The sequence below is a fragment of the Mya arenaria genome, chromosome 11 (assembly GCF_026914265.1).
Source record: "Mya arenaria isolate MELC-2E11 chromosome 11, ASM2691426v1".
Classification (NCBI taxonomy): domain Eukaryota; kingdom Metazoa; phylum Mollusca; class Bivalvia; order Myida; family Myidae; genus Mya; species Mya arenaria.
The window spans coordinates 4,906,546-4,934,480 of NC_069132.1; the positions used below are offsets into that span (position 1 = coordinate 4,906,546).

Genomic DNA, 27,935 nt, shown 5'->3' on the forward strand with positions numbered 1-27,935 from the left:
GTTTGATAACAAAGTGACCTTTCGGTAGACAATTTCAACCCTCCAAATTCTTAATGTGACCGTACATAATATACGTATCTTTTTCGTTAGTCGTAAAACAAGAAATATAATTATGAGTATATTTATATATTAGTGCGTAATATTGACGACATCTTCCGATTTATTTTATTTTGATTTTTTTCTCCTTCTTGTGCGTAAAGTTTTAAATCCGAAGCATATACATTTGTTTGTTTTACAAACTGTTAGTGAAAAAGACAATTCAGTTAATTTGAGTTACATTTATTTATTAAATTTAGATAAAATATCAAATATCATATATCTAAAGGTCACAAAACGTAAATACGTATAGATAAAACAAAATCATCTTCAATCGTAAATGACGCAAATCAATGTATATAAACCTATGCATTTATAATGACTATGATCACTTCTAACTCTTACATGTATGTTCCTTGCAGGAACAGTTTCGCATTTCATTTAATACGGATATTAATTCATTGAGAGAAATATTACGGTAGTTATCTCAATAATATTAATTCACTAAACTTGTATAAAAGGTGATTTTTAATGGAGAAAGGAAGAAAAGCAGCAGATTCAATTTGATCTAAACAAACGTCAACAATAAATTGACTTTCGTAAAGTAAATTAATACATGTTTTGTTTTTATAAATTTGAGGTTTACAATAGCCTGTCTACTGAAACAAAATTTCGATGTTATTTAGAAATTAATTATTTTAAAGTTTAAACATTGAATTATTTCTACCTGAATCAAACATTGAATTTAACTTATTATAATAATTAACTAATTTAATGTCGAACTAGCTTTTATTGCTATGTTTTACCATGTTCCATACATTTTTTATCGGATTGTCAAGTAAACATTCTGTATAGTTATCGTCTGCATCTGTGTTCATGTCGGAGGGCCCCTACTGAGGGGTCACTGTAGGCGTAGCCTTATCGTAATCGGCGTGGTGTCAATTGTATTTATCCGATAAATTTTGCGACTTTGTAAAGTGGGGGTTGCATCGAATAAAATACAAAATCTTCAAAATACGGAAATGTCTGTTGTTTGTTTTCCACCAAACAATGTCTGATATATTTATTTAACAGCCCTGAAAATTTCACGCAATTATCCTCAGTAGTTTTAAAATATTGCGAAAAGGCTACTGGTAGCGTTAGAAAAGTTGTTAAGTGTATGTCAGTATATATATATGCTTTCAAGTCACAAAATTATTGAACAAAAGCCCACTTGTGAACTAAACATTAGGCAAGCCTTGAAGGTTAGAAAATGGCTACAGTGAAAATTTCAAATGACTGAAGTCGTGAGGGTCAATGCCACTGTTACTGAATGTAGAAAAACTGTTTCCACTCATTAACTTCATTTAATTTGAATTGACAATTTGTAATAAAATAACAGAACAAGCTAATGCTGAGACACATGCTGAGGTTGCATTTAGGGTTTACCCAATATGAACATGGTGACAGTCACTGCTTGTATTTGGGCATGTTGTTCCGTAATTCTAACTTAATTCTTGCAGCATAGGTAAATTTAGACCACTTGGATAGAAATTTCAATGAGACAGTAACCATGTATTTTTTTTATTAGATTCTTCCCACAGTTGTATATAGATCCATAACAATAAACATTTCATGATAACAATATTTCATAAATAAACTAAATTCAAAACAAAACAGTGGTACAGAAATTATGCAAACTTCTAACCAATTTGGAAAAATACAAAATGCTTGCTGTTAAAATTCTTATGTGATGCTTAATACAAAAATATCAATGAATACTGGATCAAATCGAAATCAACCTATTACTCGCATCTTTTTGAATGATTGATTAAAACGTAATACTCTTCAGTATCTGATGGTAAAAAGGCTGTATCTTATCTTTTATGTAGTAAGTAATATCTTGAAAGTCAATTTAAAATAGATGCATACAATCTTTCATCTGATACATATAATCATTGTGTCATTTGAAATCTTTGAACTCTGTTCGTTTAATACCAGTGCATTATTTTTTTCAAACCTCTTATCTATCTTTGAATATTCCGGCATTATTTTAAGTCAGATGAAATGAGAATTTCATAAGGGTTTACAATTCCAGGCAAATATCAAACCTATAAGTTAACTAAAGCGTTACAATATATTAAGTCGAAATACTGGTGACACAAATGTCATGAAAAATGGTAAATATAAATAATTCAAATAAACTTTGGGACTGTAAACTTTGACAATTTTCATAAAAGTGACAAGAATAATAAGGGATATATACATGGTTGGCTTATATCAATATTTACATAAATGGAAGTTACAGTCATGAAATGTAGTATTCAAGTGTATTATGCTTTGATGTTTTATTATAACTGATACATGTAGGTATATTGATTTTTATAAAAAGAATGTCGTTCAAAACAAATCCCGAACAAAATAAAGTATTGACATTAGGAAACCAACACAAAGCTTCAACCAATACAAGAACCGTAACAAAACATTGAGTCATCAGTTAAGCAAAATGGCAAATCCACATTTACAATTAACATTTATCAAAAAAAAATTTATTCATTTTCACAAATGAGATTCATGTAAACAATGGTTTGGTGTTTGAAGAAAGACACTACATAAGCTTAATGGTTTCTGTACGAAGTAAGTCAAGCTTATGTAACAAAATAACGACTGCACTCTGCGAATACTGAGATTCATATATTATAAGTAAACATTAAATAAGCTAATTCATAACCAGCTTTTAAAGCTTTGAATCACATGACTACATTTGGTGAAATTATGTTGGTACAACACTTATATAGAGACTATAACAAGTCAAGCAGCAAAAAAAACTACCGTACTTTTAAAAATAGCTGCAACATTGCTCTTCCTTGTCAGTAAAAGTTTAACCATTTGTAAGGACACACAAGGAACTGTTCAGAAACAGGTCTTGTATTCAGACAATCAAATATTTGTTCATAAAAAATACATTCTCATACAAAAAAAGTCTGGATAAAGGAGACTGTATGTAAATGATATAACAATACAATAACATGAGTACCACAAAGCAAACACCATTGCTTGTCTGTTGTTTATCAGAAAAGAGGCATAACTTTACAACTATTAACGCCAGAGACATGGGCTTTACTAAAAATATGTATATTGTCTCTGGTAGCATCAATACCAAGTTTCATTTGAATATCATGAACTGTTTTTGAGTTATTGCCAAGGATAAAGTGTCTGTACGCCAACAATGATGCCCCTTACGCCACCAAGGCCATCAGAACTTCAAAACAATTAGATTTTTCCCCTCAAAAAACAGTTAAGCTAAAGACGAGTATTTAAAAGAGTAGACTTTTTGCCATATGAAACTTATGCAATGAACAGACCAATTTGAAAAATATGTAACTTAAATTAACATTTCGATTGACTAGCCTAACACAAATGCTATATAAATATAAACATACATGTACATGTACATTACCAGCTTCAAATTAAGATATACCAAGAAACAACAACAATACTTCAAACAAACCTTACTAGTGATTAAAATAAATAATAAAAATAAAAATAGTTTTGGTTCTGTGTTTATATTATATACATAAACTGTACTACTTTGTAAATTAAAATATAAACATACCATGAATTTAAACATATATAACGAACAAACATTTTAAATAAGCTGTTTTGGAACTAGTTTGATTTATATTCAATGCTTTTTAGCAAAGGTTGATAGTCATAATTTGCTAATTCAACAGTTTCAATTTTCTATATTTCTGAATTCCAAAATTAAATGTATAAATCCCTTTATTTACAAAGGTGAACATGGACCATTAAACATTGGCCGAACTTCTTTCCGCGGCCTCTCTCGCAAGCTTCACTGCACGAGCTCGTTGGTTCGCATATATTCTTAGGAATAAAGCTATAAATACAATAAGTACACCAACAATGCCGAGAAGGGTGAGAGGGTGACCATAAAATATACAAGACAACATAATAGCAAAGGCTTGTCGCAGGGTCATAATAATGGTAAAGGTGACTGCCCCAAATTTCTCAATGGTGTAAAATATAAATAGCTGTCCACATGCAGAGCAAATACTGAGTATAACAGCATGTACCACAAATGTTGGGTGGGTGAACATGAAGGCAACACACTCTACAAACCCACCTTGCTCTATCAGAGCTACGCTGGTCAACATGCACGAAAACATGTTGACACCTACCATCATCTGAATAGACGACATTTTATACTTTCTAAACAGTTCACCTTGCCAGTTTGAGGTAAAGCTATCAAATGACATGTAGCCGACCAGCATGATTACACCAGAGATAGTAGTGGTTCTGCCGCTGTCATGGGTGACATCTTGGCTCGTCATCAGAAAAACACCCACGCCAAAGGAAATCATGAGAGCAGTAAGGTATTCATGGTACTCATAAGTCCTTTTAGACACAACCTTGCCCATTAGCATCACTGGTATGACTTTGGAGGCCTTGGCCAGCACTTGGGTAGGAAAGCTCACAAACTTAAGTGCTTCATACTGGAACCAACTGCTCATGATGTTGGAAAATGAACTGAACGAGTATTTAAACAATGGAGCTGTGTGTGGTGGCTGCTGCTTAAGAAACAGTACTATGACACCAATCATGAAGGCCAGAATCCTATTGATAAAAACCAGGAACGTGGAGTTCTTAAACTTCTCACCCTGGCCATTGGCAGTTTCCCCGTACTCAAATGTCATGATGCGTTCCTGGAGTAGCCCCCAGGTAAGATAGGAACCCTGCAATCCAAGGAAACAGAAGACAAGGAGCCCTGCACTCTCTGAGAAACCCCCGCTGTCCCCCTTCTTGGCTGGTGAGCCTGTGTCCACCTGGTGCTCGTTCTCCTTACCAAACACACACAGCTTGGCAAGTTGCTGGAAAAACCCGGGACCTACAATATAAAAGCCACACAATTGAACTTGGGTATCAAGAATAACTTGCATTTCATTAAAAAAAAATTTTTTTTAATTAGATCGAACAGGCAGTACCATTTATTTATAAATCAGAAGTCACTTTTATCAACCATTGCATACCAGTTTTCTATAGAATGGCAAAAAAACTACTCTTTGAAGGAGGATGTTTACTTCAGTAATCAATTCTGAATCAAATAAACTGACTATATCTAAGCTTTTGAGTCGTTTGTTATCACATGATTACGCTAGACGTACCCGCAGTTTCATCGTATCTGATTTTGCGGAGGTAGCGTATCATCATGTATCCGGGTACAAATATGGTGGCATAACCCAGCAGGTTGAAGGCCAACCTCACCAGCCAGTAGTCCATCGGAGTGATCTCCCCTGCCTCGACCATCGTGGATTCCTTGCCCAGCACTTGTGGAGCCACCAGATTCAGGATGAAGATCACCAGTCCAACGACACCAGCGTTCACCAGCGCACTAGAAAAAGAGGGGAAATTTAAATTTTTGAGACATGAACATCATCATTTTAGGCACCATTTCTCTGTGAATTATTGTATTTAGCCATGAATGTCAACCAAAAATGCTGGTAAATGTATTTATAATTGTAGATGAATAAGTGTTGTGAATGAATTGTTCCCGCGCTAAAACTCCGTGCCTACAGTAAGGGGCACAGTGTTAGTTGAGAGGCCATGCAGGCATTTTGTGACAGCAATTTCATCTCATTCGGTAATTTTTTTCTTGAATTTGGGAAAAAATATACATATTTGGCATTGGGAATGGGTGAGATATTCTGACACAAAAGGCCTGTAGACATAGTTTTTCAATTGAATCAATATAAGGTTTCATGAACTTATAATCATAAATGTATTCTTAGTTTTACTCTAAATTTTTAAGCAGTCTTAAGCAGTTAATTCTATGAAGGTTGAAAGGTGCCAAAGGCTGGTCTCCATGAGGGCAGAAGGGTATAAACAAAAATTTAAAGGGTGCAGCATCCTTCTTTAACTCTCTACCTCAAACCCTATACACATTTAACTGTTTCAAACTATATTAAAATCATATTACAAGGCATTCAAGCTTCACAAAATCTAGTATCAGAACATTCTGCAACTGAAACTACTGTAATAAGCCTTGAAGGCATAGAAAGTCAAGCGTTGTCACCAAACATGTCATATATCAATATTTTTTATTTACATATTTATCTCCAAAAATAAGTTTAAGACCTAGGAAACAATATAAACATGAAATTAAAGCAATTGATAACTTTAGATTTTGAAACAATTATTAACTTGAGAATTTGAGTAATAAAATCACAACATAGTTTAGCCAAAAATGTTAACAAGCTGCTTTTAATATTAAATCACACACACACCAATGATATGAGATAATGAAAGTGTTCATATCCGGGCTTGGGAGTGGGATTCCAAGGTCAATTAGGGTAAAAAATAACACAAAAGGATTATTATTAAGGAATTTAGATTTTAACTACCATCCAGTCCTTACAAATTAAACATAATTTGACCGGTCAAGCTCAATGGTTAGCCCAATGCAACACAAGGCCAGCAATTCCATTTAAGCAAACATTGAAGGTTTGGGCAATAGAACAGTACATTTGAACCACAAAACTGTCAGGATTAAGGCTTTACATAAAAATATATAAAAAAATCCTCTACATCTTCTAAGATGGTTACATAGGTAGATAGAGGGTTTTATATTCATGTATTCTTCACCAACCGATCACATTGCAAATTTATAATCTTTAATTGATGTTACAAAATATTCATCTTCCCATCATTTGCAATGATTTAATCATGAGATCACAAATTTTTAACCCCCAAAACATCTAATGTCAAATATTCACAAAAGTACATGCATTCACGATAAAAACAAAAACAATAATTGATTTTAAACTCCAGATGCTTTAAAAAAATCCCAAACAGTGATTTCTTTGTCCCCTCAAAAGTAATAAACAAAATAAGCAATTCTAACAACAACAAAAATCTTTAATAATTTACCAAAAATATCATCAAAGAACAGAAATAATCGTTTACCTTACAATAGGGCTTTTTTCCATCATTCTTATCATTTAATTAAATCCCAGCGAACAGTTTGATCCAAATACATTAAATTTAAATTGATATTTAAGACAGGTTCTCTGCCGATGCACCAACAATAAATAAAACACATGGAAAAAACATGTCCCCAAAACTATGTGTTTCACGCTGAAGTTCTTGTTAAAACTTGTTTTTATTTTACCATTAATTTTAATCTTATTGGAAAAACACAACAACCATTCTTTTCAACCGAATGTAATGTATTATGTGTGTGGACTTCCATAATCCCAAATTCTAAGGGCAACTAGACTGACCACAATACAGTATTAAGTCCAAATATTTAAACCAAATGAACAAATCACAATTTACAAAATTAAAAAGACTTTTTCCATTAAAAACGATGATACAAAATGGACGATATATGAGTTGATTTAGTAATTTAGTATCATTACTATGTATTACTATTATACACTTTATTACGGTAATTGTGTTTCCATTTTAATTCAATAACTTTGGGTAGTTAACACACTGATGATGGGTGAAAAAGCTGAATGCAAACATTACTGTTTTCTGAATAGCTACAGAGGTAGAACTTTTTATACTAATTATACATTCATGTCATTGCTTTAATATAAAAACAAACAATTATTAATAAAATACCATGTAGAAATACCTAAGCAGATTAAAAAATAATACAGATATTTTCACCTTGAAATGTTTGTATATTATTTGTATTAAATGAATGTAATTTCAAGCATTTCCATTTTGCAAAATATATTGTATTTTTTTATGAAATGAACAGTAATAGATGCACTTGCATGTGATGTCTTTTCCCAACAAACCTCTGGTCTGGATTCATTTCCATTTACAGCTCTTCCATGTGAATGCTGTAACTGATTGTTCATGTGTATTTGAAGCATGCAATGTTAAGTGTCTGCAGAGATCAAGCTTAAAGAACAGTCGGGAGAAGAAAATGTCACACCTTTCTCTTTCTACAGCTTAAGAAACAGTTTTTCTATAAGGCCTTATAAAAAAATACATTTGGTTCGGGTTACCCGACCCTACCTAGTAAATAGGCGCCGACCCTATCATTTTTATAGTCAGGTTGAAAAAAGAAGAAGAAAAAAAAAAGAAGAAAAGTTTATTGCTTTTCAATATGTTGTTTAAACCCTTGTATGCTTTATTTTGAAAGGGATGTTACCTTAACCAAACCTTATTAAAGGCCTAATAACTATTGAAGAAACACTAGTACTTCTTCGAGAGTTTTCCATTCTCCCGAATTTCCTTTTCTTGCCCGACCCCTGCACTAATATACATGTAATCAAAGGGGGTTGTCTCTGGACCTAGTTTTGGCCACAACTGACCCTAATATAGGGTCCTCGCACCGTGACAACCCCCTTTGCATGTAATCATTAACATATTTTTAACATTATGTTTTTCAGTGGATTATATCTTCCTTATCACAATATAATGTCACTGTATCTCTAAATTTAGCGCTTTGAATGGTAAAAACAACAACAAAAACAGTCTTAGTCCTTGGAAGAAAGACCAGTGATCAATTGGCTAAAATTTTGCTAATTTTTCATTTAAGAAAATCAGTTAATCATAATTTTTGATAATTTAGCACAAATTACCGTTAATGACTGGGTATTAGACGCATTTTTCCCCTCAGATTTCGATGTTAAAAATGCCTGCGTATAATACCCAGTAACAAGCTTTTAAACTTTTTTCTGAGATCAGGCCAAGAGTTTGTTTAGATTTATGTAGCAAGGGAAGTTACTCGCGTCATATCGATTCAGTATATATGGGTTAAAACGGCAGTTGAAGATCGGGATACGGTATATCGCAGGATGTTTATAATTTAAAAAATATATTGTACGATTAAAATTATTAAAATTATTCAATATTAATTTGAATAAAACAATAATTAAACATGCATATAAAAAAGCAAAGTTGGGCACTGTCAAAATATTTTTGTCAGTTGTACAATAAGGTGTGAAAAATTCACACTGCCTTTAGACCTGTTTAACATACCAATACTACAAACTGACGCAATAATGGTCATGATTTTTCGCACTTTTCCATGTTCTTTATTCTTTTCTGTAGGTGTTGACACTTTGAGAACTAGAGCTGTCACAGGAGTGACGAATACCCCCAAATGCTGCCTGGACACAGGAATGGCAAACCATTCCTTTGAAAAGAGGCCATAAATCCAGGGTTACTGCACACTGCATCTTCTTTTATCATGCATGTATTGTATTATTTAAATCTGTTGGGTAATTTAGAAGTTACACTGCTGACAAGAAAAACTAGCCTTTCATGAGTTATCGTCCAGAAACTGTTTTTCTATTTTTAGTAACAGTGACCTTGACTTTGGCCCCACCAGCCCCAATATCGAACTTGACCTGTATCTTCTGATGTTACACCTGTGTACCAAAAAATTTTCAAATCTGTCAAGCCTTTCATGAGTTATCGTCCGGAAACCGTTTTTCTATTTTTAGTAACAGTGACCTTGACCTTGGCCCAACCAGCCCCAATATCGAACTTGACCTGTATCTTCTGATGTTACACCTGTGTACCAAAAATTTTTCAAATCTGTCTAGCCTTTCATGAGTTATCTTCCGGAAACTATGAAAACCGACAGACAGACAGACAGACCGACCGACCGACAAGCTCACTCCTATATACCCCCTCAAACTTCGTTTGTGGGGGTATAACAAGCCTGTACAATTTAAAGGTTTTTCATACAGTAACTTCCCTATTCATTCTCGACAGGTTATCGTTTACGATATACTGTCAGAAAGAAATCTTACAAATAGTCATAAAAGGTACATTTCAGTGCCATCCAGAAACAAATTGTCACACTAAGTAATTTTTTAGTGCCTATCCTAACATGAAACGAATAAAAATGAAACATATTTTGCATTATCATTGTATGGTTTTAAAGTTAACCATCGCCATTTTCACGAAAATAAATAAATTTGTCACTGTCAACAAACATGGTGGTCAAGATTGGCAGACGATTTTGACATATTTTCTATGCGTTCTTTAACGCAAAACTTAGATTTAAAAAAAAATTCTCAGATTTTTCACAGATTTTTTTGCCTACGCCTAATACCCCCTATCGTCTTATACCCAGTCATTTACGGTAAATAGAATTGTTTGTTGAACTTCATAAACACCAAATGTAAAAACTTAAATATAAAAAAGAGAGAAATATATTGCTATCTAACACTGAAACAAGCAGTTATATGCTATTTATTTCAATGGTACATGTATATTTTCTTGCATTCACAATGTTGTGCATAAAAGTCTACTTGCGATGAATTTGCATGGCATTTTTATGTTTTTTTATCCAGTTTACGCTGCTTCTTTTTTATAGGTAGACATGATAAGTGTTCTTGTTACATACACAGATTTTCCTGGCCTTTCTGTCTACAATATTAACATTAATAATACTAAAATGAAAACCAGACTGTAACAGATCTAACAAAGATTAAGCATACTAAAAAACAATGGGTCGATTGCCCAGAACTTTGTTAAAGTTCACAATGTTATTAATGTCATTGTTTTAACGCTTAAATCATCTTTTCATGTTCTCATCGTCGGATACCCCCAATACACACTATTCTATGCTTCGTTGTGTACTGTGGGCAGTTTGGCTAGGAAAATCTCGTAACCATGAACCATTAAAGAGGCAGTTTTATTGGTTCCGCAAAGTAAAAAATGCTTTACTGTTGAAAAATATTCTGGCTATTGCCGGAGTTGAACCAATTCGCCTTCTCAGTACAATTATATTTGGCAGTAGTCAAGACTTGACCGCAAGGCAATGTAGGCTACTGACACTGTACAGTTATTGAACACTATATAAGTGTAACATGAAAATTAATTGGCAGAAGAGCTGTACAAAAAATTCAAATTTTGAAGTTCACAACAACAATGTTAACTAACAAAGTTCTGAACAATCAACCCAATGTCTTTTGACATGGACTGCAGTTTTTGTCCAGTGTTGATGCCTCTGAGGTCTAAAAGCAGTCCTGATGAGTGTTGTGAATCGGTTCCAGATTGACTGTCGATAATCGGTTCCACTCAAGTAAAATCAATAGTACAATGGGCTTTTGACATTTCCGTTTTTGTACTTTTATTTCTTGTTCAATACTACATTATCCTTATGCCATGTGCATGTACAAGTTATTTAGTGTTGTTGTTGCTTTCAGCCATATTGTTATCGATAACAAATGAACACTTCCGAATAAATAAATGAACTCAAATGAGAAAATTGGAGGAAACTAACAGAACACAAATTACGAGAGGAAAGTAGTAAGACAACTTTCCTGTTGAATTGGTGATTGATTATGACCAAATACAAATGATTGTTGCTGATTTCAGGCCCAAAACATTAATATTTGATAATAATCGATCATCAGATCATCACTAGCCTTGATGATATAAATAAAATTTCCTTCTTGTTGCCTGTTCGGGCAAGCCAAAATAAATAAACTTGCCCATATTAAGTTGTTATTGTATATTTGTTCATTCGATTGCATTAAATAGTGTTAATTGTTTAATTCATAATAGTGTGAGACACAGAACAGTAATAACCATATCATCTTTATAATTATATAATTTGTGGGTAATTTAGTAGCAAAGGTAACATTCTGGTTTTAAAACCCATTTCAGTGTGTTTGTGAACTCACAGCCTTACTTTTAAATTGCACCTGCCCACTTCAGCAAGCTGTCTATAATTTTAACTTGCTCTTTTTAAGTGTCCACGACCACATTAATGGCTGCCCCTTCTTATTCTAGTTGTCCTATCAGGCAAAAAGAAAAATAGGTATTGAATACAAGCAAATAGGTTTAAAACAATATATCTACAACACTGTCGACTGAGCTCTTTAAATCTATGCATTATGCTTGTTTAGAACTCAATTTGCATGCACAAGAGGAATGCCATGTTTGTTTTTCATAGAGGTCATATTTTTAGAAAATGTTGGAACCCAGGAGGAGTAAAAAAAATGATAAAACCATTGACGGCTATGTATAAATAATATTAAAAAATATTCTTACACAGATACATTTTAATGTTATATTGTTAATTTGTTATCACATACCGTATGTTCAATTAAAACTGACAAGGCAAAATACAACAAAAATTAATGCAGGGTCAGTCTCAATTAACACCAGCTTCAAGGCCTATGTTTTAAAAAGGGCCTGTTTCCATACCAATAATCCTTTCTTATGGATAGAAAATGAAAACTTTTGCTCTTTTATAAATAAGCACTGACAGTGTCATAGAATTTAATTGCATATTTGCTATACAGAGGTATATCTATTTCATGTTCAAAGTAGACTTGTTTCTTTCAGATATGGGTGTTAACATTTTGTGATCACCAGACTTCAAATTTTATGAAATTCGAATTGGTTAATGGACAAAACACAGGACTATGGTATAAAATTCACATTTTAAACTATATTTCATTACATTTTTGCAATTCATATGGCAGATTTTGAATTGATAATAAACATAATCAGTCTTAAGAATCATTGGTTATTGTTCTGTATTCAATGATGGACATATAGATACACTTTTGTGATGTATCATTAATGTAATAACTTGAAAAAAAAATTCTCAAGAATTTTTCTCAAATTTAAATCCTAAATATTCATATAATAGATCAAAATGTTTTTGTTGTTGACAAATTAAGTATCTTACAGTGACAAAAATGTATTTACTTACTATTTAGGGTATTCTTAAGACATATTTCAAAATTCATATAAGTATGTTAAGTATTTAGTATGTTATGCATGTTTTAAAAATGTATATATTTCCCAGAAATTGTTACACTTGTGACAACAATAGTGCTTAAAGTAATTTCTTTAAATAAAGAAGTCTTTCATAAATTATCATTATACCAAGCATATGAATGTAATGATTACTGATTAAAATGCATTATAACACATAACTATTCAACTTTAAACTAACAAAAATTACAAAAGCATATGTCTAACATTAAAGCGTTCAACATATGACAGTCCTTTTTACATGTTGATAAGGAGAAAATGACTGTCATATGTTGAACACTTTAATGTTAGACATATGCTTTTGTAATTTTTGTGCTAGCCCATGCATGAGATTCTTTTGGTAAAGTTTTTCTTGCATGTTCTGTTTGTTTTGTGGTTGTCTGCCCTTTCACAGCTGATTTTGACCTTAGTAACTTAACTGATGACATACTTGCATTTTCAGCAGCTTCTGTTTTAAGAGCAGCAGCCTTTCTATGCTTTTTCTGCCTTAATCTGGCTTTGGCTTTTATTTCTGCATCATATTTAGAGTTGTTTTTTCTCAGCTCTTTAACCTTCTGTCTATATAATTCATTCTCGGCCTTCAACTTTTGTTTCAACTTTTCAAACTTTTTCTTAAGTTTGGGATCTGATTTTAGTTTCTCCCTGTACCTTTTTACCCGTTCTTTTGAGCTTGAAGAGGGCTTGCTTTCACTATCCCTATCCTTATTCTTAAAGTTTTTCCCTTTTAAAGGGAGTTTGACCATCAGTCGCATGTTTAATTGTTATTCTTTACTGTTGACCTGTGTAAATCAAAAGTATTATTCATAAAAGTCAAAAGATGAATATTATGTCACAAGTGTAACGTTTCATGGCATGTTGCAAAACTTAAATAAATTCTATAATCATATTCATTTCATATTTTTTTTTATTTCTGAGCATGCAAATTATCAATCATTAAATTTAGTTTTAAAAAAACTTGACTAAATAGTTTTAAAAAGAAAATGTTCCCTTCTGCATTTCTACAAAAACAAATTGTCATGTATTTTAAATGGTACTCACTCAAAACTTGGCTATGCTATACTTAAAATATATTTTAATGTTCCTGCATGTTAACTTAACACAACGAAGAGTAATGGAGTTATGGATGTCTAAAAATATGCCACATGCTCAAAATGCGTTACACTTGTGACATCAGTTATGATCAGGTAGTGAAGTCATTCACTTCCCCACTTGATCATTTTTTCTATACATGTTGTTTTTGGACTTCCTGAAAGTGAAAAAAAGAAAAAAAATGCATTGATAAATATGAATGGAAAAAAGGATGATGTTTAAAACATATAATGTTACACTTGTGACATTCCTATGTTATGTTAGTTAATCTAGACTAGATACAAATTCTCTTTGTTTTGAGTTAATATGCTAGTTGTTTTACAAAGCCAACAGATTGTTATTCATCAGAAAAATAGTCTCTTTATATAGTGCCTTATAACTATTCAAGGCAGCTCCAGTACTTTGAGAACTCTGAAATTCTGAATGATTGAAAATTCAACAGGTGTGAATTAAAACATGCTAGTTATGAATTTAACTAGTAAGAATTATAAGTGAAAGTATAAAACTGTTTGAAGTGGTTATAGCAAATTTTCAGTTACATTGAGTCATTTTTTAATACAAAAAAGTTTTGAACTTTAATTAACAACTTACACAAAGGGTAAAAGCGTTACACTTGTGACATTTTTGACTACATATTTCACTGTAACTTTTTAACAGATAATGCTACATCTCTAAAATTTGGCACAATTATAAGCAAACAAGCACTCCACATAATAGTACACACTATCTGCATATATTTGCTATATGTCTCATTAAAACATTGATTAAAGGAAAGGCTGCATTTTTTTTTAAAACACCCATATGTGTGTTGGTGTGGTTTGTGTTAGCAGTTTGCAACAAATCTATTGACAATTCTAAAATGGTAAATCCGTACCTCTTTATCACCTGATGAAGGTGCGGCTTTATGATCTTAGAATTTTATTTTTCCAATAAACATTTGTTATAGCTTTAATTTTATTTCGTACAATACAAAATGACAATTTGAACAAGCAATCGTAGAGATTAAAGGTCATGTAAATTTTAGGTAGCTTTTCTTACGACAGTTTTCTACCACCTACAGTTTACAACATCTGCAGTGACCTTGCTACAATAATGTTTATACATTGATGAATGGACAGATATAATCTTATATTATGAAAATTCATCAAAGCGTGAATTATCTTGAGTTGATATTTTCATAGCTTTTTTAATATCCAACATTACCAGGGCTTTATACATCCTTACTGATACAATTAACAGTTTTCAAAGATTGATAAAATCTTTCTTAATTTTAATGGTCATCACATTGATTTTTTTTTTAAATCCCACCATACACTGTTTAATTTCCACTTATGTGTAGACTACTGTTGTCATTCTTGGTGTTGTACTTTTTGAGAATATTATAAAATAATTTACAAAAACACATTTCAATGGCTAAATCATACCATGTTTTTGACAGAAATTATAAAATATAAAATTATGAGGTCAGGTGATTTGATTGCTCCCTCACAGTGACTGGTCAGTTTTTTAACAAGAAAAATGTGTGTGATCAATAACCCAAATTCCACTTTATTCTGTTGAATATAGGGTAATCTTTATTTAATTAAGGAAAAAAAAACACATATCCAACTCAGGCAGTCAGATTCTTATACCGATAATAACCAAATAATGTTCATTAGAAATAAGTGACCTGAAGAAAATACTAAATATTGATCTTGATCTATATACCCGCAATAATAATATTTATCGTAGTCAGCAAGGAAAATGGGTCTAGCTCTACAAGTGTACTGTATTACTAACCCAGATGTTATGAACAGAGACGAAACGGCACTAGTAAAAAATGTTGCTTAGCTTATATACTGTACATCTAGTCCATATAAATAGCTGCTTCAGAGCCTTGACGATTTTTGTCTTGGCGACTCTACGCATCCATATCCCACTTGTTTCCTAGCCAAGAATGACAGGTCCCAGTGCAAAGTATATTGAGCGGAATGATAACAGGCAACTGCTAGATAGTTAAAAAATGGCGATGCTTTGTTGACAGATCGATCTCAATTTGCGTTTCAGAAAGCACTTGGGAGCAAGACAAATCGGCCCCTTACCAAATCGGCCTACTACCAAATCGGCCCCTAAGACGTTTCGGCCCTGCCATTTCGTCCCCTTAATTAAAATGACTCGAGACGTTTCGGCCCCTTAGTGATTTTCAATAGAGACATTTCGGCCCCTTAATTTTATTTTATTTTGAGTATAAAGAAAAACATTGTAGGTCGTCTTATAAATGTCAATGAGATCTGTTAATAAGTTGTAAATAAAATCTTTAAATTTAAAAATAGACAGATATGCATGAAAAACATTGATATGACTGATATAAAAATATAATAAAAAACTAAATAACTATTAACCCTGATTTTTAATATAAAATGTTAGAAAATCGAAGAATTTTTATTTGTTATAACTGTTAATTATTAATTGATCATTAAAGACTTCAAAGAAAATTTGTCTTTTAACCATGCGTTCTTTTTTGCAAGGCAAACTGTTAGTGTTGTGGGTGTGAAAAAGACATTCAAAGACGTGTGAATGAATAATTGTCTTTAATTTGTTAATGTTATTTAGAGTTGATTGAAGAAGATTTGAGTAATATAAACAACGTAAGTATATATATTAAATCTTTTCTAAAAGTGGGTACCATTTGTTTTAAACGTGTTGCGTTTTTTTAAAAATGCCTTTTACATTTTAACCATTAATTTGTTATCTATGTGGTATACTTTTGCTCCAGAATAATTATTAATTATTATTTTTGACAATTAGTGTTTTATCTAAACATAATTAGGAAATAATGTTTGTTTTATAGATATGAATTGTAAACAAGATACAACTTGATAGTTCAAATGCATTTTAAAAAGAGTAAAACAATATATACGTAATAAAAAAAGTGAAATAATATTCTGTTTGAGGTGCGAAGAGATAATTGGTATTAATCTTTAAGTGTGAGAATTAGCGGTTGGGAAAGTCGGAACAAACCTTGTAGACGTATTTATAAGCTTGTAAACACAAAGTGTCACAATTTCAACGCCTGATACCTCTGTGGAATGTGACAATTCGCCATAAGACCGTCTGTCTAAAATCACCGTTTAAGCCAGTATGGTTTTGCATACGTATTCAATATAAGATTAATAATAGTTTTTTTTTCATCCTTATATATACCTGATTTGAATATAAATAACTGAATTTCATAAAATTTATAACTTATATCGAGAGCGTTACAGGGACATCAACGCCAGGATCATGGATAAGTGGGACTCATACGATTCGCATAAGGTCACCTGCGAGGAGTTCCTGAAAAATGTTGGTGCCCTCTACGGCGGGCGATAGGTGTTTGGTCAAGACTGATGTTAGACAATGGACATGTCATTATACATAATATAAGCAACATAGTTATGTATAATATATAAAGATTATTTTAAAAAAAATGAAGTTTAAACATTTCTTCTTCAACTCTATTCCGTCTTATAAAAATATCTCGTGAATAAATCTTTACATGTTTTCAAGTGTACAGATATTTTCTTTAAATCTATTTTTATCTATATCTTTGTATGCATGTATATAGCTTTGTCTCTTAAAATAAAAAAAAAAAATGAAATTACATGTGTTTTACTTATATTTAGAAATAAAATAAAAATATGTTTTCAAGTGTACAGATATTTTCTTTAAATCTATTTTTATCTATACCTTTGTATGCATGTATAAAGCTTTGTCTATTAAAAAAAAAAATGAAATTACATGTGTTTTACTTAAACAATAAATTTAGATATAAAAAATAAAATAAAAATAAGGGCCGAAACGTCTCGGTAATCAGGGGCCGAAACGTCTACGGGATGGGGACGATTTGGTAAGGGGCCGAAAAGGTAATCGTTTGAGCTAGGGGCCGATTTGGTAAGGGGCCGATTTGTCTGGTAGCCAAGCACTTTAGTGAAATAAGAGAAAGGTATTGGCTAAAAATAATTTATGTGTTACTTTTGTGTATTTATTTAACAGTGCAGTGTAAAATATTGTGGAGTTACAGTTGAAAAATATATCTAACATTGGTATGAGTCAGTTGACTTGTGGCGTTTAGGGAACCAAAAGGAAATCCAAATGTTAAAAAAGTTCCCTATATGCGGTGGACACCTGTGGTGGCTACTGTATACATCCCTTCTCAAAATACAAACCATATGTTGCAAAAACACCACATAATTTTGCACAAATGCCTTCTATAATCACCTACAAGGCAATCCTTTTTCATGAAATAAAACTATTTAAATCCGATTTCTTGCACATTGAACATCGTGATTTGCTACTGATTATAAATACAAAAAAAAAACAACAACAAACTTTCGGTGGCTTGACTTCATTTTCCACGCGATGCATCATAAAAAACGATGCTCACATGAACTAGCCAATTGTTTAAGCTAATTAAGGCTCACGGTTCAGTAATTACAACGATAAAGGCGGTATTACCTGCTATAAAATTCTTTGACAGTCGAGTTGATGAATCGTCTTGATTCGTGGCGACAATCCAAACTTCCGGTATATATTCGGATACTGTAGTTGAGTAAGTACAACAAATTAGGTCAACTTATACTATTAGTTACTAAAAATAGCAACTACAGACTTTTAGAAGAAAAAAAAATATCCGAAATTCACGACACATATAACTGTCTATCTGATGTTTTCCTCCATTTATTGACCAAAGATAGGCTCGAGCGAAGACGTATTTAAATTAAATGAAAAAAGGGCATTTATTCAAAATGCCATCAACGTCTTATAAAACTGGTATAAACGTGTTATGTAGTTTAACCGAAAGATCATATCTGGGCGGATATTGTACCGCCCATATCAGGGTGGATAAAACCGCCCATATCAGGGTAGATAAAACCGCCAAGCCGCAACCGCCCATAAATGGTTGGATAAAACTGCCCATTCACAACACAATGCATACCGCGAATATAAACTAAACATTGTTTAATCAAAGTCGTGATATAAAAAAAAGTTCATAAATTTTGTTAGATCTATATTTAATGAGCCAATATCACATTGGAAAAATATTTATTTTTTAATTATAACTACCAGACCCTCGTATATATGCATGCTCCGTGATATCATCTAAGAGACCGTGAATAGTCACTGAATGCTTGTCTGACCAAACTTCAGGTTACTACTCAACTCAACTCAACAGATGAGCTGAGTTCGTGACTTCAGGTAACTGTGGTCTTTTTGTGAAAAGTTTTGAAACGCACACAGACTATTCTTGTGCATGATATTTATTGCTTCATGTATTTTTGAAATATTGTTATATCATACTCCTATGCAATTACTGCATCTTAGGCACTACAAATGAAGTTGCAATACTATCAGTAACAAGTATGCACTTATACCTTAGATTATGTAAAATCTGATATACGTATCCTTTATCAATATTATCACACTTGTTTTAAATAGAAAATCATCGTCCTCCCCATCATCACGTACCCCCGTCCTTGACTTTATTGAATTAAAGTTGTTACGTTCATCTTGTTATTGGTACCAGGTTTTATTTGTTTAATTCAAGCAAGCGATTATATTGTAGCATAATTTATATCAGTGTCTGTTATTTTTATTCTGCTAATACTGTCCTTAACTTTGGCATGGCTTATGCTTATAAGTATTTACACTTGTCGTATATTTGCGTACAGGCATATTGACGTATATAGCCTTTATATAAAACAATAAGAATGAAAAAAAGAATGACAAACGAGGAGTTAAGCGATTTCAATTGACTGGCATGAGGAATATTAATATGTATATAGGTAATTGTTAATTTGGAGCTCTTTATGGAAATTAAACGTTGAAGCCATTCGTTTTCCATAGTGAAAGTCCTTCAAATAAATGAACATAAATGAAAAAAATAGATTGGTTGAATATTTTTAATGACAATAAAGCCACTCCCCTTTCAATCGAACTTGTTTCGCCTCAATCGCTGTAGGCGTAAGAAATTGCGTGTATCAAGTTTCAAGTGTTATTGGCAAATCGGCATCTTGCCTTTGGCCATTTACACATAGCATAAATATCGATATGGCCAAGACACAAACGTACATAAACAAATATACAAAAGTGAAATAAAATGCATATGAAAATGTATATATATTGACAATTGAAGTAATTAATATAATTAACGAGTTGTACAAACTATATCATTATCAATTATTGAAATTACTACTATTATTATTTAAGCAATACAAAATTTGGAGTGTTTGCTTTCGAAATTTAATAGCATCGGAAATCAATCTGGCAACATTGTTAATAACCTTAACATTTTAACAGAATAAATTCTTAAATTCAAGTAAGCTAGGCCAGTTTGATTTTATTCCATGTTTCTGCGTATATCACTATAAGCGGGACAGCATAGTAGAAAGTGAAATTCTGTCTCAACAGTATTCTGTGCACATAGTTTACATTTACGTTCTGCCCTAATAACATTGTTGAATCTACCTCTTTCAATTTCCAAATTATGTGAAGATTGTGACAACTTTTGTCTAAGTTTAATATTATAAATACAATCTTTTTCGTATTTAATTTCGCATTTAAATGTTTTATAGTATTAAATTTGGGGTTGATTAGAAAATATATCACTCAATTGTTGTACATACTGATCTCTGTCGTTGCACCAAATTTGGTATTTTATTGATATCAGCATTAAATTCAAAGAAAATGTTACCATGGCCAAGATTATCTAACACCCGTTTGACTGGTGAACACCATAGGTTTACATCTGTATTATTATCGATATTTCTATTAAAATCATTATATAAATTACATGTTCAGTAAAAACGCTAAACATAAGTGAATCTTGGTTGTTCTTGAACTTAGCTCAAAACTCTTTGTTTACATTTAATAGACAATGGTATTTTACCCAGCTCACCAAAAACAGCTGCAATTGAAGTATGGGGGTGTACTCCTAACAGCAATTTACCCAATTTGCATGAATATTGATATATGGTGTCTAGTTGCCTTTCTGCACTGGTAGTGAATAACGCAATATCGTCTGCAAATACTAGCAAAGATATGGATAGTACGCGTACGTCTTTTTCCGTCATGTATAAATTATATAAACAGTAATGGAGACAAGGGTTCGCCCTGCTTAAAACCAAGGGTAACATTAAACATTTTAGAATATGACATACAAGCAGTATCTTTTATACAAGAATTAACATTGAGATGAATAGCTTGAATCATTTTAAGCATTTTACAACTCATACCAGATTTCAAAAGTTAAATCCAACGCATTCATGTATGATAGTATCAAACGCTTTTTCATTGTCTATAAAAACACAATACAACTTGAATTTATTATTAATATCATTCTGAATAATAGTATCTAATATAAAGATACAATCAGTTGTGCTACGGCTATCTCTAAACCCAAATTGTGATGAGGTTAATATATGTTCTCGTTCACACAACTTTTTTTTATTCTATTCCGTAAGGTTATTGATAAATGTTTGCAATACTATTTATTAGTGTTATCCCTCTATAGTTAGCAGCACAAGAACAGTCACCTTTTATAAAGATAGGAACTATGACGCCTTTACACCAAGCCTCAGGTAAATTCCTTTGTCATAAATAAAATAAAAAAATCTTATCAAGATAGGGGGGAAATGCTAAGAATCAATTAAAAAAAGAAGCAACATTATTTTGCATATCAGGACTTTTATGTCTTTTAAACTTAAAATAGTTTTTTATTTTTTTGTGATCGTAATAGGGCAGTCTAATTCATCAACAATTATTGGTTCCTCTCTGGTTACAAAATATAAATTTGTTTTCTGTGTCAAGATGCCCCAGACTAACAAATCAACAATGTCATGTGGTTTCTTGATGATATATTGTTAAATAAAATAGATATTTAATAAAGTAATGCAAACAAGTGCATGAATTCATTTCTTGGTGACGAAAATGTAAAGTATGTGTTTTAAAATAACTACAATAACCAAATAGCCACGTGTCATGGTTAATTGGGTCGTGTTGAATATTTCAACATTTGAAAAACATATTCATTTTGTATAAAGACATTTCCGAAAAAACATTTCAAACATATTCTTTGTATAAAGACATTTTTGAAAAAAATGCAAATCCTGCTTGATTAAAAATCTGATGAAATGTTCTTCCATAAAACTCCTAAATACACCTAAACATGATGCATCGGATGTATTAATTATGCTAGTATATATATATATATATATATATATATATATATATATATATATATATATATATATATATATATATATATATATATATATATATATATTGAACTTAATTTTTTTTTTTTTAAACATTTTATGTTCTGGTGCTTCAAACGAAATGGGAAACCAGTTATGTTTTATAATATGAGGTAGCACTAGTATGCTTGATTACAGAGTAAGGATATAGCGAGCGTTTTACATGTACAGGAATTATAGGATACATGTAACATGTAGGCGTTTAATAGAAGTATATTTAAAACCAATATTAAGGGCATTTAAAGTACGGTCAGAAGTAGATTAATCAATTGTTCAACCTGTGAGTGGCAATGGGTGAAACGAAGCAGTTATTTGCAGTTTTACATTGACGGTCAGTGTAGGCACACAGCAGAAATGGGCAGGAAAAACCTTTTGGAAAACAACCGGGCGAAAGGTAATTTTATTAATTTCTCATTAATTTAAGTAAATTTAAATATACTTTTGAAGATATTCGCATATCTTATGCAGATATTTCATATATTTTCACCTATTGTAAATAAAGCAGGTATATTATGCTCAACTAGTATGTTGGTTTGTACTATGTCTGAGTTTGTTGTTGCATGTATTAAACAGGTAGTAGGTTCGTCATTTCTAAGTATAGGAAAATATGTAATTGTCGGAATTTGACTTTTAAACAATGCTGTAGTATATGTTAAAGCTGCACTATCAAACTTACCGTTTTGACATTTTTTGTATTGAAGTATGCCAATATTTGCGTGAATGTCTGGAAAGTAGAAACATGTGATATAAGACTGCTGAAAAAATCAGATTGCAGTTTTTCATATTTACGTTCGAAAATTGAAAAGCCACGGTGTTATGGCTTAAATCGTTACAAACGCTTTAGAATGACGAGGTTTTCGGCCGTTTTCCAATCTGAGGTCTGTTCTATTGTGAGTTATGTTATGTGACTGAATTGCAGGCATTGATACCAAAGCAGCTGATTCTGAGACAAAAATATAAAATAAAAGTTAAAACTGTCAATCTGGGAGAGTGCAGCTTTAAGTAAACTATGCAGTGTTTTCTTAGATATTTTTTTTATTTGTATGCATGATAGTCATAGGCCATTCATTACCTAACCACAATAATGCGCGCTAAGAATTTTTTTTTTAACATTTCGACATTGCAAGAATCTGCCAAGAACAAAATTCGTCAAAGACTGATAATGGCGGCGTATCCCAGTCAATGGTTTCAGACCGGGTTCGTGTCACGACGCATATTTTGTTTATAAGCTCTGTCAACCTGCCAGTACGCACAAATGGTGCATTTCTGTTGTATACTGGTAACATGATACAGTTTACAGAATATACTTATTATAATTGACAAACCTAGAACAGTTACGTTTTCCATGGCACCCATACGTTCGCCTGGGCACACCTCACAATTTGTACGTATACATACCAACTGGACTGTCTTTGTAATTGTGAGTTGGCGGTCGCGGGAGGAGCGGCTTCTGCTACATATAGATACAGGCAGTTCATGTTCATGTGTATGTGGCCAGTTAAGAATATACGTTTGTATTGATTTATTACAACCCCGGCTGTTGATCGCCCCGTATGCTATCAAATAGATGGCCTTACTTGGCTGCATGTTACGGCCACGGGCGGAGATGGTTCCTTGTGCGAGTAGCTTTTGATAACTTCTATAGTTGTGCCACGTAAGGAAAGTATGCACACAATGTACGTTACAATATCTTGACCAACGTGTTTTATCCAACAAATGGTCTTTCGGGGTGGGAGTTGACGGCCGCTGGCGGGGATGGCTTCTGGTGCGAGTAACTCTTGATAAGTCTTGTACTTTAGTTGTGCCCTTACTGTTGATCTTGACCAACGTGTTATATCCAACAGATGGTATTTCGGGGTGGGAGGTGACGGCGGCTGGCGGGGACGGCTTCTGTTGCGAGGACGAGATATCAGGATGTAAGGACATCTGCGAATGTACGTCCGTCAAAGGTAGGCGATCAGGGTATGATTGATTGTTGCATGGCAGTTTGCCTAAATGTTGTTTTCAATGTGTGCTTGACATAAAATGACATATTAGTTGTCAAGAGTTCAGTCCCCGTATTGCCAATGGGTTTTATAACTTCGAGCGTTGAAAACAAGCATCTTGCAGATGCGTGTCTGAATAATAGCTCTTAAGTGGGCATACACATTCAAGCATAATCGTAGACGTGTTTTTTAACCTTTGACGTTCAATCAACTTCTTTTGAACCAATCGGTAGGGAAATAATCCAAAACGTGATATTTACTTGGTTTTTGTACGTTTTCCTGGCATGTTTGGTATCGTTCGAACAAATGCCATGCGTGTTGTACCCTACTAATATTACTTAAAAGTGTCAACTTACTATTTGGAGCATTCCTGTTATAGGGAGTTGCGGCTACTGGTGCACGAGTCATGACCCGTGCGAAAAGCGACAGCTGGTAGACTTGCTGGATAAGGGTATTAGCGACACTAAACTGGACGGGAAGAAGCCTCCTATTACCGTCAGAGACTGGTAAGACGTACATATCTAGTCAACTTATTCTTTTAAAGGGTCCGGTTACACTTGTCTAGAGTCTGTCCATACATATACCTTGCTTTTCTTGCAGTGGGACAATGCAGTATGCAAACTTAAAAATACAGCAAATATTAGAGACTGTCTGCTCTGGTTGTTTTACTCGACTATATGTATAGGTTAATTGATTAGAAGAGAAAGAGCACATCCCAAGAACAATGTCAAACATATAGCTCATAACTTATTGTATTATGAGATCATGATATACTTTTAATGTAAGATCTGTAAAGGTTTTGAATTTAAAAATATCCACATGTTTTATACTTTGAAAATGCCTGTGACTGAAAACTGTTTCGGTCACGATCGGAGGATATGATATTAAGATATTTGGGTAACCAGCATGCTATTTATTATCGCAGACATATATCTGGGTGAATATGTTTATTGTAATCTAAGTCCGGTACATTTCATAGATGGGAGAGAAACGTTCGAAACTTGGTTCTCTATATATCCAACACTCCGACTAGGTACTGTACAGGTGCGAAGTAAAGTGCCTCGGTTCTTGTGCTATGTCCATTCTTTGCTTTAGGCACTGTTCCAATGGCAACTAACAGTCGAAGTCTACACTTGAGATATTCGAATGCTACAGGAAACATGTGTTGCCAGAGGCAATACAAACATGCACAATAGCACCGACCATAACTCTGTTTTTAATGGTACAGTTATGTCCCTTGTTTTACTGAGACTCAAAGCGTTCTCGCCCCCAGGTACTGTTCCCGGGGGGACTGCGGATGCGAGTACTGGGTGAAGGTGCGGTTGTTGGGGGAGGACCGGGAGACGGAGTTGGATGCCTGGGAGTTTAAGGACACTCTCGAGGAGGGCGCTGATTGGAAGAAGGTACATTATTAACTCTTTATACGACGATATTTTTCCCAAGGGGGCTTTAGAACCATTAACAGAACATACCAACAGAACAGAATGTTCTGGTTTACTGAAACATTTACAGTTCACCGTTGTTACAAATATTTAAACACATGGCATGACAATAACAAGAACATGGCCCTGTATAATTCTAGTATAATCTGAGACGTCATCGCCATATATAACTAAAATATAAAATAAATGACAAAAAAACATCCAATATCTAAGGTTTATATACAAATGTCAGTAAGGTATTTGTTAAAAGATTCAGATAAAAAAATGATTTCAATCTGAAGCTTTTATCCCGGTATTGAGCATTCTTTCGACAAAAATTTGGCACAGATCTTTACCATTGACACACTGTCTGCGTGTTTGCATCCGCTGTCCGCCGCGGATCCGTACATTAAACAACAAAAATGTTAAAGACCGTTGAATCTGATCTTATTCCACGGCAATCGAAACTGATTCCACGATTGTATCCGTTTTGGATCTGCACGGAAACGCACTGTTAGCGATTTTTTTCGTGGATGTTGACAGAAAGCAGGTTTTGGCTTAAAACGATAATAAACAGTGGCAAGATGCTTCTTTACGAACAATGAATGAACTTGAATGCAAAAAAATAACATTGCCATTAGGCAAAGGTATGGGGATGATGTCCAAAAAATCTGTAATTGTGAAAAACAAAAACGACAATTAAGAAAAAAAGCCTTTACGTATCAGATGATTTTTCTACTGAGAAGTACGGTTTTTCTTAATTCATTTTGGGGATACATTGAATATGTTGTCCGTTTTGAAATGCGGATGTGGACAGTGGTTTCGAACAGCGTTTACAATGTTCGTGTTCAATGTGCATGTAATGAAAATGAAACAAATTTAGAAAATATGAGTGTGTTTATATACAAGGCTTTCGAACTTAAATATTGCATATATCAAGCATAAGTGTGTGTGTGTGTGCGTGTGTGTGTGTGCGTGCGTGCGTGTGTGCGTGTGCGTGCATGTGTGCGTGTCATTAGTAATTCAAAAGTCACGTGATATGCAAGTTTCGTAATGACGTGCGCCCTAAATTTAGATTATACCAAAAGTACATTTCGGTTTTCTTGCATTTTGTTATTTAAATAAATACCAAACCGGGGAGTTCGGGGAGGTAAAAATGTCAAAAAAAGGTTAAGAGAAGTCATTTGGATATACAAATGTACATACAAATAATAAGTTTACATTACTAAAAAATAATCGAAATTTAACAATAAATGAATCAACAATACAATTTTTCTGGTTCAAGTTTTGAATACTTGTAATGTCTAAATGAAAGCTTAAAAAGTATTATATTCATATTCTAGTAATTCTTGTATAATATATTTCAATAAAATGCAGTTATATAGGTTATGCATGTATGTTTCCTTATTCACTTATCATATATCGCTTCTGTTTTCCACCAGTCGAGGCACGTGTTTAAGGGGTACCCGGATGGAGTTCGGTTTGTGGAGTTCAGCCACGGGGGTAATGACTCTCATAACAGGGAGGGGCATTATGGAGTCAAGATGACGAACTCGGCGGTCTTCGTCGGCAAGAAGAGGAGTAACAAGAAGAAAAGGGTAAGAGGGACTCGCACTCGCTTAGATATTCACTGAAGTACACATGTATTCTAGAAAGGTTGTGTGATGCCCCTTAGTTTAGAAACTTCATTTAACAGCACTCATGTGGGAGTTTAATTATGCCGACCTTTTAAAAAGGGGCGAATATGTTTGTAAATGTCGGATGGTCTGTCGATCGGGTAGTTGGTCGTTCTGCCTCCTGACCGGTAGACCATGTCCTGTTCGCATAATTACAATTACTCAAGAACGGTTTGGCCTAGGACCATGAAACTTCAGTGGAAGGTTGCCCTTGACCAGAGAATTACCCATACAGTTTTTTAGGTTGGAATCAGACTTATATAGATAAAAGATCATAGCTCACTAGCGGGTGTAGCCCCCTCCCCACCCCCCCACCCCCATCCGGCGCCACACCAATACCTAAACCATGCATAAAATTTACACTCTAGAATACATGGGGGGACCAAGTACCCCTGATTGTTGTTTATACCTGTGGGTTTGGGCACCAGGCATATTTGCGCCCCCTCCCCTCCCCAAGAAAATAAATGCGCTCCATCCAATGTAAGATCTTATTCGCCCTTCATATATTGTAACAATTGTGTTCGTGTGGATGGCGCACGCGTTGGGTACAACCAACCTCGGTTCGATTCAAGGTCAACGTAGAGCTTCTTGGAATGAAAAATGACAATAGGATAGCACGTCTTCTATATCATGTTTCATTTATTAAATGATCAGTATCCTATTGAATAAGATTTCTTGATAGACGTACTT

At 33.3% G+C, this 27,935-nt stretch overlaps 2 protein-coding genes across 4 annotated transcripts; one reads left to right on the top strand and one right to left on the bottom strand.

Moving 5' to 3' along the window:
• Positions 1-1,589: 1,589 nt before the first annotated feature.
• Positions 1,590-18,424, bottom strand: LOC128209904 (adenosine 3'-phospho 5'-phosphosulfate transporter 1-like). Of its 3 annotated transcripts, none has more exons than XM_052914165.1 (3): positions 18,367-18,424; positions 5,199-5,425; positions 1,590-4,921 (listed from the first exon to the last, which is right to left on the bottom strand). In XM_052914165.1, exons 2-3 carry the CDS (start codon positions 5,338-5,340, stop codon positions 3,825-3,827), a joined length of 1,239 nt encoding a protein of 412 aa, XP_052770125.1. In that variant the 5' UTR covers positions 5,341-5,425; positions 18,367-18,424; the 3' UTR covers positions 1,590-3,824. The 3 variants fall into 3 exon arrangements, with proteins under 3 accessions (XP_052770125.1, XP_052770124.1, XP_052770126.1); XM_052914164.1 differs by lacking the exon at positions 18,367-18,424 and adding an exon at positions 18,241-18,345; XM_052914166.1 differs by lacking the exon at positions 18,367-18,424 and adding an exon at positions 13,840-13,957.
• A 4,087-nt stretch (positions 18,425-22,511) lies between these two features.
• On the top strand, positions 22,512-27,203 carry LOC128207823 (F-box only protein 6-like). The gene is made up of 5 exons (XM_052910969.1): positions 22,512-22,557; positions 24,008-24,112; positions 24,528-24,654; positions 25,422-25,551; positions 27,012-27,203. The coding sequence occupies exons 1-5, from the start codon at positions 22,518-22,520 to the stop codon at positions 27,201-27,203; spliced, it is 594 nt and encodes a 197-aa protein (XP_052766929.1). The 5' UTR covers positions 22,512-22,517.
• The last annotated feature ends 732 nt before the right edge of the window (positions 27,204-27,935 follow it).

Bases quoted from the DNA above. Each gene is read 5' to 3' on its own strand.
- LOC128207823 (XM_052910969.1), top strand. From the start codon at position 22,518: ATGGGCAGGAAAAACCTTTTGGAAAACAACCGGGCGAAAG. The intron at 24,113-24,527 runs GTAGGCGATCAG...TTCCTGTTATAG, and splicing joins CGAATGTACGTCCGTCAAAG to GGAGTTGCGGCTACTGGTGC. The intron at 24,655-25,421 runs GTAAGACGTACA...TCTCGCCCCCAG, and splicing joins CCTATTACCGTCAGAGACTG to GTACTGTTCCCGGGGGGACT.
- LOC128209904 (XM_052914164.1), bottom strand. From the start codon at position 18,260: ATGAAGTCAAGCCACCGAAA. The intron at 5,426-18,240 runs GTTTGTTGTTGT...CTCTTTTTCTAG, and splicing joins ATGAAGTCAAGCCACCGAAA to TGCGCTGGTGAACGCTGGTG. The intron at 4,922-5,198 runs GTACGTCTAGCG...TTTATATTGTAG, and splicing joins CAGATACGATGAAACTGCGG to GTCCCGGGTTTTTCCAGCAA.